The sequence below is a fragment of the Fusarium fujikuroi genome, chromosome FFUJ_chr06 (assembly GCF_900079805.1).
Source record: "Fusarium fujikuroi IMI 58289 draft genome, chromosome FFUJ_chr06".
Taxonomy (NCBI): domain Eukaryota; kingdom Fungi; phylum Ascomycota; class Sordariomycetes; order Hypocreales; family Nectriaceae; genus Fusarium; species Fusarium fujikuroi.
This window is the reverse complement of record NC_036627.1, coordinates 314,784-328,453: the sequence shown is the minus strand read 5'-3', so window position 1 is coordinate 328,453 and position 13,670 is coordinate 314,784. Positions and strand designations below refer to the sequence as shown.

Genomic DNA, 13,670 nt, shown 5'->3' with positions numbered 1-13,670 from the left:
AAAATCAGGCTGACCGCGTCTCAGGCGCGAGTCAGTCAAAACAAGTCATTCACATGGGGAGTAAAGATTCTTTTTTCGCACTATTATCGTTAGAGTTGTTGGGGTATTGTATCTCATCGACGTCGACCACTTCGCGGTAAGAAAGAAGATGTACAAGGGCGCATTGCTACATGAAACATCACCATGATGGCCCTCACAGGGCCTCGATACTCGGATGATCGCTCGTGATCAAAGCGCTCTGCTTGTTGCATTATATGATCAGATAAGGACAAGCTTCATGAGTCTTGTCCCTCCGATCTTCATATCACTCTCCATCGCGACGGTTGAACCTCCTTCTTCCAGCAACACCAATGCCGATCCCTCACACGACAGCCCTAAAATCCAGAAGCCATCTACCGGCGTCTTCCATCTCCCCACCACAAATTTGACACTGCGCCAATTGGAACCGTTACCAATAGCGACTATTTAAGCCTTATGCTACTTTAGGTCCATGATTTGCAACGTCCCGGGTTCCCCTTGGCGATCAAATATGGGGTTCCCCTGTTGCAGATCAATCCTTCGGCAAATTCACATGAAAGGAGGTGATCACTCTTACATTTAAAGCATTGACAATGGCTTGTTTCCCCAGGAATGAATCACGCATGTCCTTTTAGGGATTTCTTTGCTTTTTTCTTTATCCAAGAATTGTTCTGCAGAATGGAACTCGGCCTGTCAACCAGCGATGTCAAGCTCATCACCATCATCCAGCAGGTATGCTCTGTCCTATCGCTGGTAGGATGTCTCTTCATCATCACAACCTTTTGTCTCTGCGACGCCTTCCACAAACCCATCAATCGGCTTGTGTTTTACGCGTCGTTTGGGAATATCATGGCGAGCATTTGCTTCATCATGGCGGATTCGTTCATTGATGCGCCTGATGGGGCTGGATGCCAAACACAGGCCTTTTTACTCCACACGTACGTTACACAGACAATATCGTGACGCTTGGCTGATTTGTGTAGATTTGTTGGAGCTGATGCGCTGTGGACGCTTGCGATGGCGATTAATGTTTACCTTGCGTTCTACTATCGCTTCGATGCGCAGCGATTAAGGAAGATGGAGTTACCGTATTTATTACTCTGTTACGGTATCCCATTCTTGCCGGCGTTCATTTTTATCTTCATCAAGAATGGTGATGGCGTGAGAGTTTACGGTAGCGCTGTCCAATGGTGCTGGATCACTTCGTCATGGGATACTCTACGCATTGCAACATTCTACGGTCCAATCTGGTACGTCTGCCTCCCTCACAACTCATTACAGTTCACTAACAATACAGGGTCATCATCGCCATCACCCTCGCAATCTACATTCGCTCCGGCGGCACCATCTACCGCAAACGCCAACAACTCCTCAAAGCCCAAGGCTCCGGCTCAGGCGGTCTATCATACGCCCACCAAAGCACCGTCAACAACATGAAGACCACCGAAGTGACCATCACCTCCGAAGCAGCGACTCAACCCGACGCGATCCAGTTACAAAATATGGGCCATCAAGTCACCGTGCATGCTATCGGTGAGCATGTTGAGCCCCAGCCACCTCAACCTATTGCTCGTGTCACCGGCACCGTGCCCCAACCTGTCCAGCGCCCGGCGGTCCGGCCTAGCAACGATGTATACCGTGCGGCGTGGGCTTACACAAAAGTCGCGATGCTATTTTTTGCGGTGATTCTAATCACGTGGATTCCGTCTAGTGCTAACAGGATGTATTCGCACATTCACCCGGCGGAGGTTAGTAAGCCTTTGCAGTTCATGAGCGCGACGGTTCTTCCGCTACAAGGATTTTGGAACGCGGTGATTTACACTGTCACGTCTTGGGCGGCGTGCAAAGCGTTGTTGGAAGAGAGAGGGCTTTGGCGCTCGAGAACAAGAATAAGTGAGCCAGCTTGGGAGGCTAATGAGGAGCGCGGAAGGAGGAGGAGTAAACTCAAGACTATGCTGAACTCAAGGACAGAGGATTCAGAGAGCCTGAGGGAGCTGGCTTATCAGAATAAGTCCGACGATGGGCGAAGCGTGTAAAGATGACGATATTTTCATTTTAATTCTTCTTCAAGTAATGATACAAGATACCTTTACACAGCATACAGACTTTTGTTCACTGCATTAGTGAGAATAGTGGCGTTGTAAGTCTCTTCGTCCGTAAAGCCCAGTCGCGTGTGTTTGTGGTCTGTGCACGTAACAGCTAGGTCTATCACATCAGAACAGCTTCACTTAAGCTTCAGTGATGTATGGAAAATAATAAACCCAGGAACAATCTCACAAGGTTCGTTTCTCTCGTGCCTTGACTCATGTGCGTCGGCTTGCACCCTACAAGCTCTAAGCACATCGCGTTATCCTGGCCAGTAACGATACACTCTCTCGGTCAAACGTTTTCCCGATTTACACTGACCGTCGTCTACGCCCAGCGGCAAGAGAAAACATGTCGCCAAGCTTGATGATGAATTGCTTGTCACTTTTGTGCAGAGATCTTCTAAAGAAAACAGGATTTTTGCAGTGCCTATCCGTGTTCTAGCCCTCATTTTATGCTGCCACCCGAGCGCAAACGCTGAGTGTCATAACGTATCTTCACATAGTGCGAAATGCTTTTTCGCATGCTTAGACGGATGTCCTGTCAGGACACTGTGAGCTATTCAGCCCGCGATATAATGAAAGCAACACCGCGAAATTGACAAAAAGAAACGATATCCTCATAGATTTCTTTCATTTCCTTGCAATAATATTTGCTGCAGTGCTGATGCCATCTTCAATCAGATCATTTTTATTCTGGTGGCGTTGGCCATGGCTCATAGCCTATGCAATCAGCCTCACACTATCTCACCGCTTAACGGTCCGCAACGGTCAGCATAGACAACAAGGCAACCGTTTCGACAAGAGACAACAAGCCTAAACCATTACCATGCAAGCCACCGTTACAAAACCTGACGAATTTGCAGGGATGCTCACCGTGCTTGCAACTGGTTGGTGTGTTGGTTGTAGGGCCAGCGGCAGACATCCCGGTCTACCAATATTTTGATTGGACGTGCACAGAATCAGGCTGTCAAATATAGAAAAAAACAAAAAAGCAGAAACGTGCACGAGGGGCCTCCTTTTTCTTTTCCATTTGACGCTTCATTTAATTTTTCTCTGCTGTATCTCTCTGTCAAAAAAGTCCTTTTTGCATCAATGGTTTCTAGCGCTATTGTTGACGTATAGCGTATTGCTGTTCTTCAAATCGCTTCCGTTGGCACTCGACATATCGATACTACCACTAGACGCACTACCGTAGCTAGTTCGCGCTATAATGGCGGAGCAGCCTCAATCGACCCCAGCTACGGATATCCCCCCAGGCCCACACTCATCGCGAGTCGCTCCTATACAAAAGCTTATCCAACAATGGACACCTCTGCGACATCCTACAAAGTCGCCTGAAGAGAAGTATCAGGAGAGGCATAAGGAAGCGCAGGCACATTTAGAAGTGGCGGCGGCCTCAGCATGCGTCCAATCCGATGCAGCGAGGCTGGATGCTCTTCAATCCTGCATTGACCAGCTGAAAGAACTACAGGCGGAGCGCGAAGCAAACAAGGACGATGAAGAGATCAAATACCAGGAGTTGTACTGGGAACAACAGGAGGCTCTTATTCTGGGGTTGCTCGACACAGTAGGACCTAAGTTGGGTGACAAAGTGTGCAACAAGTGGCGACAGCGCACTCAGCTACCTGTGAACAGTTCTGCTCAGTCAAATGCTCCTGCTGGTTCATCAAGCGAAGTGACAACAAACACTTCGTATTGTACCCCAAACGCCAGCCCTGTAATGCAGTCTTTCCGCCTGCCGAATCCCAGACCACAGAGCGAGTCCGTTCCCATACTTCCTACTGCCGAAACATCATTGAATCAAGAGACACACACGATCGGCCGACCCTCAAACGAAAGCCAACAATCCGCGAAAGCCCAACAAAAGAGACCTGCAAATCCCACTCAAGGGAGCCTCTCCCGCCCTTCAAAGCGTCCCCGATCGAATGTCCCTCAGCCGCAAGGACCTCTTACTGGCGACCGAGCGATCGGGTTCAACGAGGTGTACCAAGATGGCCACGCCCCGACGAAATACATAATCACAGAGCACAAGGGCTTCTGGTATATCCTCGAGTGTAAGAAGCACAAGCTGCACTTTATGAGCAATAACCCCATCCACGGCGCACGCAGGCACTTGGCCGCGGGGACACACGGCAATCAGAACGCCAGGAACGATGAGACAGTTCGCCTTCTCGGAACAAGAGTTCTAAACTGCAGTGCAGACAAAGCCAAGTTGAACAATCTGGCCGCGCAGAGACCTACGTACGCGCAGTATGGGCGACCGCTTAGCAGCGTCTCAGCTGGGTCGGCTCATTCCAATGAGGGACCTAGGACACGAAGTACACAGTTCCTCCCTGGGATTGATCCGCAGCCTGGCGAGGTGTACACAACCTTCTGGAAGAAGACGAAGCGATTCTTCGCTATTCTTGTGTTGCCGTGGGGTAGTTTTCGGCAGTTTGGCTGGGACATGAATCTCATGGATAACACGGAACTCTTGAAAAAGAATATCCCTACGTGCTATGATTATGATCCTGTTACCGGGACGGCTGAGTGGACCGAACATTACCGGCCAGGTGGGAAGTACCATCATAGACGGAAGTATCCAGTCATGTACATCGATGCACCTGTCTTTCCGTGGGATTGCGCTATCGGGTGGGTTGCCGTGAACGAGTTCCGTGCTTATGATCCCAACGACGAGGGAATTGACCATAAGGATAAGGTTGACGAGTTCATCCTCCGCATGAAGGACCGGGATCGTTTGAGGAACGGTGAAGAAGATTCGGGAGAAGCAGGTAAGTCAATCGAAAAGCTTAAGAGGCGTGGCTAATCGTGCACATGGCAGAACATCAAGATGTCGACTTGGCGACGGATAACATCTCGGACGAGCAGCAGAGTACGGAAGTCGAGCAGCCACCACTGGGATCATGCATGCGTTTGGCGATTGAGATTCTAGACGATGACAGTGATACTGAAGAAGGGTCGGGTATGATGCCTCAATACGATGGCTGGCCGGAGGAGGAGCCACGGGTTAAGATGGAGCCGACAAACCAAGAAGCTCCGACACAGCCCTCCGATGCTGCTACGGCGCAAACAACTACCAACTCGACCGGCTCAGAGAGGACTAGCCAGTGGAATGGCCTTGATCATACATCGACTGCTCCTAACCTCCATCCAGCCCTTGATGCCAATGGCGTCCTTCATCCTATAGCACCAAACACTCCTACGGTCGATAACCCCGGTATCCCTTCTACTAGTGCACATCTCAGACCCACCGGGCAGATGTATGATCACTCACAGTCACCATGCACAAGTGGGCCCCCGTCGCGAGAGCACCATAACGCTCCGTCTCCCCGGGCCCCGGAAGCTGTGATGGCTCCCGGAGATCCCCCGGCAGCAAACAGACAAGCTCCATTGGCATCCATGATTGGTCACGCTGGGTTTGAGAATTCTGCCCCGTTGAACCTGTATGGTTATCTAGCTCCGGGGTATACCGCAAGCACGACGACTACGAATATCGCAGGGAGCAGCGAAGCGCCATGGATGACCCATGCTCAGGCCGCGGCAGAGGGAGCGCGGGACCGTGAGATTGATATCCGCAACAATGCCGCCAGACGATCTAATTGGCGACATCCGTTCGTCACCGATGATACTGATTAACAAAAATGCATGCCCAGGACGAGAACTCGGTCCTAAAAAAATACATATTACTCTATTAATATCTTCCTGTATATAGTCAACCCATTTCTACAGCTTAGGCACAACAACGCCCTCCCTCAATCTCATAATAGACTGCTGCGTATTACTCGCCACCAAATTACCATGTTTATCCCACAACTTCCCCTCCGAATACGTCCTATTGCCGCCTCCCCTGCTCGTCTTCCTCTCTCTAACATGCCACTCCCCCATCTTAACCTCCGGCACAAAGATCCTCAATGCAAAGTCCAGTGTCGAACACGCAGCTGTATCATCAAACCACATGTGATTATGGCTCAAGGGAAGAAATGAGAGACCGCCGTCCATGAGGAATGCCAGCGCGCTCATGTTGGCGGTTGGGGTCGGGAGGTCATGTAGCGCGCGCTGCCACTCGGCGGATACTTTTTCCGTGATGGGGAGGTGGTCTTGGGTTGTTATGGTGTCGCGTGCTGCGCCGGAGAGGTTCTGGGATGATACGCCTGCGGTGCAATAGCGCGTCTCGAAGAAGTCGGCGTTGGCGGCGAAGGATTTAGTAAATTCCTTGCCCTGTTTCTCAGTGATGCTGCCCTTTTCTAGCAAGTCCTTCACCAATTCCTCCAAATTCGGACAATCTTCCGCCCTCGGCCACTTTGAGCACGTCGGCTCAGAGAAATCCCAATTTGAAGGCTCAATAACATGGAAATCCGCGAGGACTTCCATACAAACACGGAATTTCCCATTGGGCTGCTGCTGCTTGACCTGGACCCTCCGTGTCGCGAAAGATCGCGTGTCTCGAATGTTGGTCACGCTGCAGTGCAGTTTCTTATCTGTTGACGCTGGACCGTGGAAGTGTCCGAGGACAGAGTACAGAGACATTGAGGCGGGTGCTGTCTGACACGCTGCGTTGACGGCGATGCTGGCTGTGCAGCCGCCGTAGGCTATGGGCATGGCGTTACCCATTCTGATGGGGTTGAGGCGGGAGACGTATTCTCCGGGGGAGACTTGGTCTACTGCCACTTGCTCTGCTAGTGTTGGTGCCATCTTGTTACTCCGCGATGGGTAGATGTAAAGTGAGTGTCGGCAGAATTGCGATGATGATAGGAGATGCTCATGACTTCAAATAATGTCGATTAAGCTCGGGATCAAGTGGGTCTACCTCGGTTCGGCTACTTCAAGAGTGGATCTAAGATCTTGTGCTTATCTCGATAAGATGCGATGAATCGCGATGCAACAGTGAAATTGCGTGACATTGCAGAACTAGCTGCATTGATATGCACTGTAATGCGATGCAGAGTTGCACTGGACACTGTAAGCCAAGGGTACTTTCCCTATTATGAAGAGATACTGCGGATGCCTTTCGGAAGGAATTATAAATTGCGGATAAATACTCCATAATGTCGGAACTAACTATAAATTGGCGGATTATCATTCATCCGCAGCCAATGTCTTATTGACAAGAATGAGCAAAATACTTACAGTATAAAAACCAAATAAAGGATATAAAGCTATTGACTTTATTTAATATATTGCTATAGATCGTTCTTTTTATGTATCCGAAATGACTGTTTTTATCTCAGCCTCTGAAGTTATAAGTTGATTGGCCAGCTAACATGTCAGCAAGAGGAATAACGCTTTCGCTAAGTGGTGTCTGCATTCAGGCCAATTATAAGCTTAACATAAAATAGCGGCCAGACTAAGACGTGCTGCTGGTGACGAATTTAAGGGCATCGGCTGGGGCCAGGAGATAGTATATCAGTATGCTTCTTATAAAACGTCAAGCATTTAAGTAAGAGTAATAGCATAATAGTATTGCTTGTTGTTGTTTTTTGTGTAGTTAATTTGAGTTGAGAATTGACTGGTACCAGCTTTAAATTATCGCTAGATGTTCGTCTGTTACTGCCAAGTTGGAATTTACAGCCGCATGATTACGGGCGCGTCGTAGAAAGACAAAGCTTCGCAGATTATTCTTTGTCAATGTAAATGGACTCAATTCTATTCCTTTGCGGCTCTGATAGAGCGCCAATTTCTGCTGCTGGGTTTTGATCCATCAATCTACTCGAAGTGTGTAGGGTAACGCGTCTCCCGCACTGACCACAAATAAACTCAAAGACCGATTGAGACGGCAGATCTATCTCTCCGATCATGGCAGATAATTAGCCCGATTATTCTCTGCATTGCGCACACAGTCAGACTACGAAATAACGTATGATGGACCCATCATGCCAAACCAGATTCACCCAATGGTGTGCAACGTGGCTTACATCTTATCAATCCAGACTCTTGGCGAGTGGGAATATCTGACATACATAACGATTTAGCGATTCGATGGCTCGATCAAACCTGCTCGTACTCGCTCTTTGCCTCGCTGTCGCGTCTCACGGACAGCGAGAGCGAGAGCGATGCAGAGTAAGACACGCCTTACATCGTGATGCACACATGCACTATAACCTCGTGACAAGATGAAACTCAAAGATCGAGTTCATCACAGAATAACTCACATCGAATCCAATTGACTCAAATTCACTCTTGGCAGAGCCGCAAAGCGCAAAACTCGCGTTCCGAGAAACTATTCCGAATCAGGGCTCCTCCTCATAAGCGAGATGTCAACTCCTGCTCGGACACCCGCGGGTTCCTTGCGCAGTGGGTAGCCAATCCACTTGCTCACCAATGACAGTCGCCGTGTCCGTCGGGCCGGGTCGACTGCATTTCATGGGGTGATTGTCCGCGGGGACCCGGGGGAAACGAGGGTGATATTCGTAGAAAAAGATTTGATCTTCTCCCGACTCCGTTCGTTATGTTCTGGAAAAGACCGAGTGATTCAATCGGTCTAATTCTACGCTATTCATCTGCCGGTCTTGGATCTTGATTGATGCACGTACATAAGCATAACTGAACCGCATGCTATGCCTTTAGCTTAAATAGATCTCCTTGTCTCGATTGAGTCGATTTGATCTCTTTCTCAATTGAGTCAATCTTACTCAAACAAATTCATCAAAAATGACAGCACTACTCTCGAGGACAATGTCCTCTCGCAGCAAACACGACGACCAACACTCCGACTCAACAGCCGCTACACCAACAGAAGAACCTCAGCACGACATAACCCAAAACATCAGCAATCTCGCCCGTCAACTCTCCCGCGTCTCAACAACAGCGGGCACAGAACTCCACGCCTTCTCACCTCAGCCCGGCACAAAGCTAGACCCCAACTCACCAACCTTTGATCCAAGAGCTTGGGTAAAAGCTTTTGTGAGACTAGTCGAGTCAGACGCTGGAGCTGCGCCGTCAAGAAGTTTGGGCGTGGCGTTTAAGAACTTGAATGTTTACGGCTGGGGCACTGGCGCGGAACATCAGAAGACTATTGTTGATTATCCTATTGATGTTGTCAAGTATCTTGCTGGTTTGGTGGGTGGTGCAAAGAAGCGACGGGTTGATATTCTGAGGAATTTCGAGGGTGTTGTTGATGAAGGAGAGCTGTTGCTTGTTCTTGGACCACCAGGTTCAGGATGCTCGACGCTGTTGAAGACTATTGCTGGTGAGACAGCTGGTCTCGAAGTTGGACCTGACTCCTACATGAACTTTCGAGGTATGTCACTCCCATCTCCTCATGGACGGTCTTAACAAGGTTAGGTATCGATGAAAAGAGTATTCGTCGTTCATTCCGCGGCGATGTCCTCTACAACGCCGAAATCGACTGCCATCTTGCCCATCTCACCGTCGGCGAGACCCTCTCCTTCGCCTCATCCGCGCACTCACCGCGGCACGTCCCCGGCGGCGTAACCCGTTCTCAAGCCGACACCATGATGCGCGATGTCATGATGGCCATCTTCGGCATCAGCCACACGGTCGATACCCGTGTTGGCAGCGACTTTGTACGCGGTGTGAGCGGTGGTGAGCGGAAGCGCGTTAGTATCGCCGAGGCTGCGCTCACGGGCGCAAAGTTGCAGTGCTGGGATAATACGACGAGAGGACTGGACAGTGGGAATGCGATTAATTTTTGCAGGAATTTGAGATTGCAGGCTGATCTGGTGGGTGTTGCTGCTGCGGTGGCGATTTATCAGGCGCCGCAGTCTGCGTACGATGTAAGTGCCCTGATGAAGCTCCAGACATGGATACTAACGAGGATAGTTATTTGATCGTGTTACGGTGCTGTACGAGGGCCATCAGATCTTCTTCGGCCGCATCAACGAAGCGAAGCAATACTTTGAGAACCTCGGCTTCGAGTGTACGTCCTCCCCCAACAAACATCTATGTCTTGCGCTAACAATCCAGGCCCCGATCGTCAAACAACACCCGACTTCCTCACCTCGATGACCAGCCCCCAAGAACGCCGTGTAAGGCCAGGCTTCGAATCCTCCGCGCCTCGAACACCTCAAGAATTCGCATCCCGCTGGCAATCCAGTCCCCAGCGCAAAGCCCTCCTCCACGAAATCGCCGCCTACGAAGCAAACCACCCGCCCTCATTACGTCTCGAAGAATATAAATCCTCTCGCCGGGCAGAACAATTCAAGAACCAGCGCGCCAAGTCTCCTTATACCATCTCGTACGCTGCGCAGGTTAAACTTACCCTTTGGAGAGGCTGGAGGCGGTTGTTGGCTGATCCAGGGTTTACTATCGCGTCGTTGATATTCAACCTCATCATGGCGCTTGTGTTGGGGACGATGTTTTATGATTTGAAGGATGATAGTTCGAGTTTTTACTATCGTGGTGGACTGATCTTTTTTGCGCTGTTGTTTAATGCTTTTGCGAGTCAGCTTGAGGTATGTCGTCTTTGCATCGTGAGGAGATTTACTAACAGCTTAGGTCCTCACTGTTTACGCCGAACGACCTGTTGTTGAGAAACATAACCGCTATGCGTTCTACCATCAATCTGCGCAGGCCATCGCCAGTTACATCATCGACCTGCCCTACAAAACCGTCAACATGATCATCTTCAATTTGCTGATCTACTTCATGGCCCATCTCCGCCGCGACGCAGGACATTTCTTCTTCTTCTGCCTCACTTCGTACCTCACCACGCTCGTCATGTCGTGTATCTACCGTACCCTCGCATGCGTCACCCGCACGACGCATCAAGCAATGATTCCCGTGTCGATTCTGAGTCTTGGACTTATGATTTACACGGGCTTTACTATGCCGACGGATTACATGCTTGGATGGTCGAGATGGATGAACTACATCAATCCTCTGGCTTATGCCTTTGAGGCGTTGATGGCGAGTGAGTTCCATAATCGAAAGTTTGCCTGTGCGGGTATGGTTCCTCAGGGTCCAGGCTACGATGACCTTCCCGCCGATTCTCGCATTTGCTCTGTTGTTGGTGCCGAGCCTGGATCGTCTGTGGTCGATGGCGATAGGTATATCAACATGTCCTTCAAGTACTACAACTCTAACAAATGGCGGTATGCATCACCTTTTCTCTTGTACGACATATACTGACTACTCACAGAAACATCGGTATCCTTCTTGGCTTTCTCTTCGGTTTCCTCATCCTGTACATCATCGCAGCTGAGCACGCAAAGCCTCCCAGGAACAAGGGCGAAGTTCTCGTCTTCCGCAAGGGTCGCATGCCTTCCAACTTTGAGAAGGATAAGGACGATGTCGAGACTCAAGCTACAGATCGACCTGTCGTCGCTGAGAAGGTTAACAACAACCCTTCCAGTGGACTTACGGCCGGTGCTTCTGTGTTTCACTGGGAAGATCTCTGCTACGATATCCAGATCAAGGGTAAGGACCGTCGATTACTGGATCACGTTGACGGATGGGTCAAGCCCGGTAAATCAACAGCTTTAATGGTACATCCCCTTCCTTCTACCGCTTCTATACATCTCAGCTTACTCTTCAGGGCGTGTCTGGCGCTGGCAAAACAACCCTTCTCGACGTCCTCGCAACCCGCGTAACAATGGGCGTCGTCTCCGGAAACACCCACATCGACGGCCTCGCAACCGACTCCTCCTTCCAACACCGCGTCGGCTACGTCCAACAGCAGGATCTCCACCTTACAACAATGACGGTCCGCGAAGCCCTAGAGTTCAGCGCGCTTCTCCGCCAATCCGCCGAAATCTCCCGCGCTGACAAACTCGCGTATGTGGAGGACGTCATCGACATGCTGGATATGCAGGAGTTTTCAGATGCTGTTATCGGAACGCCTGGTGAGGGTTTGAACGTTGAGCAGAGGAAGAGATTGACGATTGGTGTTGAGTTGGCTGCTAGACCGCAGTTGTTGGTGTTTTTGGACGAGCCGACTAGTGGATTGGACTCACAGACTAGTTGGGCGATTTGCGATCTCATTGAGAAGCTTACGGCTAGTGGACAGGCGGTGTTATGTACCATTCATCAGCCTTCTGCGATGCTGTTCCAGAGATTTGACCGCCTGTTGCTTCTCGCTCCTGGTGGAAAGACAGTTTACTTCGGCGGTACGTTCCCCATCACCCCAATTGAACCTCACTGACATCCACAGACCTCGGCGAGCAATCCCAAACCCTGCTCAAGTACTTCGAACGGAACGGCGCCCCGCCTTGTCCCGAAGACGCCAACCCCGCAGAGTACATGCTCGAGATCATCAAACCCTCCAACGACGAAGAAGCCGAGAAGATCAACTGGCACCAGATCTGGAGAGACTCACCCGAGTTCCAAGAAGTCAAACAGGAACTTTCACGACTTAACTCTCTGCCTTCTACACGGGGAACAGCGATGAGTGCTTTGGAAAACGGTGATGCGTCGCAGCATAAGGAGTTTGTGGCTTCGTTCTCGACGCAGTTCCGCGAGGTGTTGATCAGGACTTGGAAGCATTTCTGGAGATCACCTACTTATATCTGGTCCAAGATCGCACTGATCGTCTTATCGGTATGTTTGAGTTGGCTATGACAAGACATTGGCTAACCTGTACAGTCTCTTTACATCGGATTCACGTTTGAAGCCAAGAATACTATTCAAGGCTTGCAGAACCAGCTTTACGCTATCTTCATGTATATGGTTCTCTTCCAGAGTCTTAGCGACCAGATCATGCCCATGTTTCTGCCTCAGCGCGATCTATACGAAGTCCGTGAGCGACCATCCAAGATCTACCGCTGGAACAGTAAGTCCTCGCCATTTCACTTCCTTACATCATCTAACCATTCGCAGCATACATCTTGTCCAACATCATCGTCGAAGCAGCTTGGAACACCTTCATGGCTGTCATAATCTACTTCACCTGGTACTACCCTGTCGGCTTCGTCCGCAACACAACTTCCGACGACCAAGCCATCCGAGGCTTCCTTGTCTTCTTGTATCTCTGGATGTTCATGCTCTTCACCAGTACCTTCTCTCACGCCGCCATCGTTTGCATCGCTACTGCTGAAGAGGCTGGTGTCATTGCGACCTTGTTGTGGATGCTTTCCATTTCGTTCTGCGGGTAAGTCACCTCTCCCTCGATTCATCACGCATGTACTGACTTTCACAGTGTTGGTGTCGCTTACAAGGACATCCCCAAGTTCTGGACCTTCATGTATCGTGTCTCACCAGCGACCTACATCGTTGGCGGTATCATGTCAACTTGTGTCTGGGGCTCCAACGTCAAGTGCGCAGATAACGAGATTCTGCAAATGGCTGTTCCTGGAAACATGACCTGCGGCGACTACATGGGTCCTTTCATAAAGGAGGCTGTTGGTTACCTCCTTGATCGCGCGTCTACTGATGTCTGCAAGTATTGCTCGCTTGCTACAACAGAGGAGTTCTTGCATCGGTTCAACATCGACTATGATGATCGATGGTGGCACTACGGACTTCTCTGGGTGTACATCTTTGTTAACTGTGCTGCTGCTTTGGGCTTCTACTGGTTGTTCAGGGTGCCGAGAGGAAGTGGCGTGAAGAGGGCTTGAATTGGAAGCCTAAGAGGAGATCTTAAGAGGGGCATCTTAAGATACACCATATATT

At 50.0% G+C, this 13,670-nt stretch overlaps 4 protein-coding genes; 3 read left to right on the top strand and 1 right to left on the bottom strand.

Moving 5' to 3' along the window:
• Positions 1-696: 696 nt before the first annotated feature.
• On the top strand, positions 697-2,054 carry FFUJ_05460 (related to G protein coupled receptor like protein; the record flags this gene model as incomplete). XM_023578674.1 has 3 exons in its annotated part: positions 697-956; positions 1,002-1,268; positions 1,316-2,054. 3 exons carry the CDS (start codon positions 697-699, stop codon positions 2,052-2,054), a joined length of 1,266 nt encoding a protein of 421 aa, XP_023431644.1.
• A 1,261-nt stretch (positions 2,055-3,315) lies between these two features.
• On the top strand, positions 3,316-5,741 carry FFUJ_05459 (uncharacterized protein; the record flags this gene model as incomplete). XM_023578671.1 has 2 exons in its annotated part: positions 3,316-4,876; positions 4,927-5,741. 2 exons carry the CDS (start codon positions 3,316-3,318, stop codon positions 5,739-5,741), a joined length of 2,376 nt encoding a protein of 791 aa, XP_023431643.1.
• An 87-nt stretch (positions 5,742-5,828) lies between these two features.
• Positions 5,829-6,797, bottom strand: FFUJ_05458 (uncharacterized protein; the record flags this gene model as incomplete). The annotated part of the gene is made up of 1 exon (XM_023578670.1): positions 5,829-6,797. One exon carries the CDS (start codon positions 6,795-6,797, stop codon positions 5,829-5,831), a length of 969 nt encoding a protein of 322 aa, XP_023431642.1.
• Positions 6,798-8,753: 1,956 nt separating this feature from the next.
• Positions 8,754-13,615, top strand: FFUJ_05457 (probable ABC1 transport protein; the record flags this gene model as incomplete). XM_023578669.1 has 11 exons in its annotated part: positions 8,754-9,342; positions 9,387-9,838; positions 9,885-9,981; positions 10,029-10,516; positions 10,560-11,155; positions 11,203-11,548; positions 11,599-12,169; positions 12,214-12,599; positions 12,645-12,831; positions 12,879-13,149; positions 13,198-13,615. 11 exons carry the CDS (start codon positions 8,754-8,756, stop codon positions 13,613-13,615), a joined length of 4,401 nt encoding a protein of 1,466 aa, XP_023431641.1.
• Between the last annotated feature and the right edge of the window lie 55 nt (positions 13,616-13,670).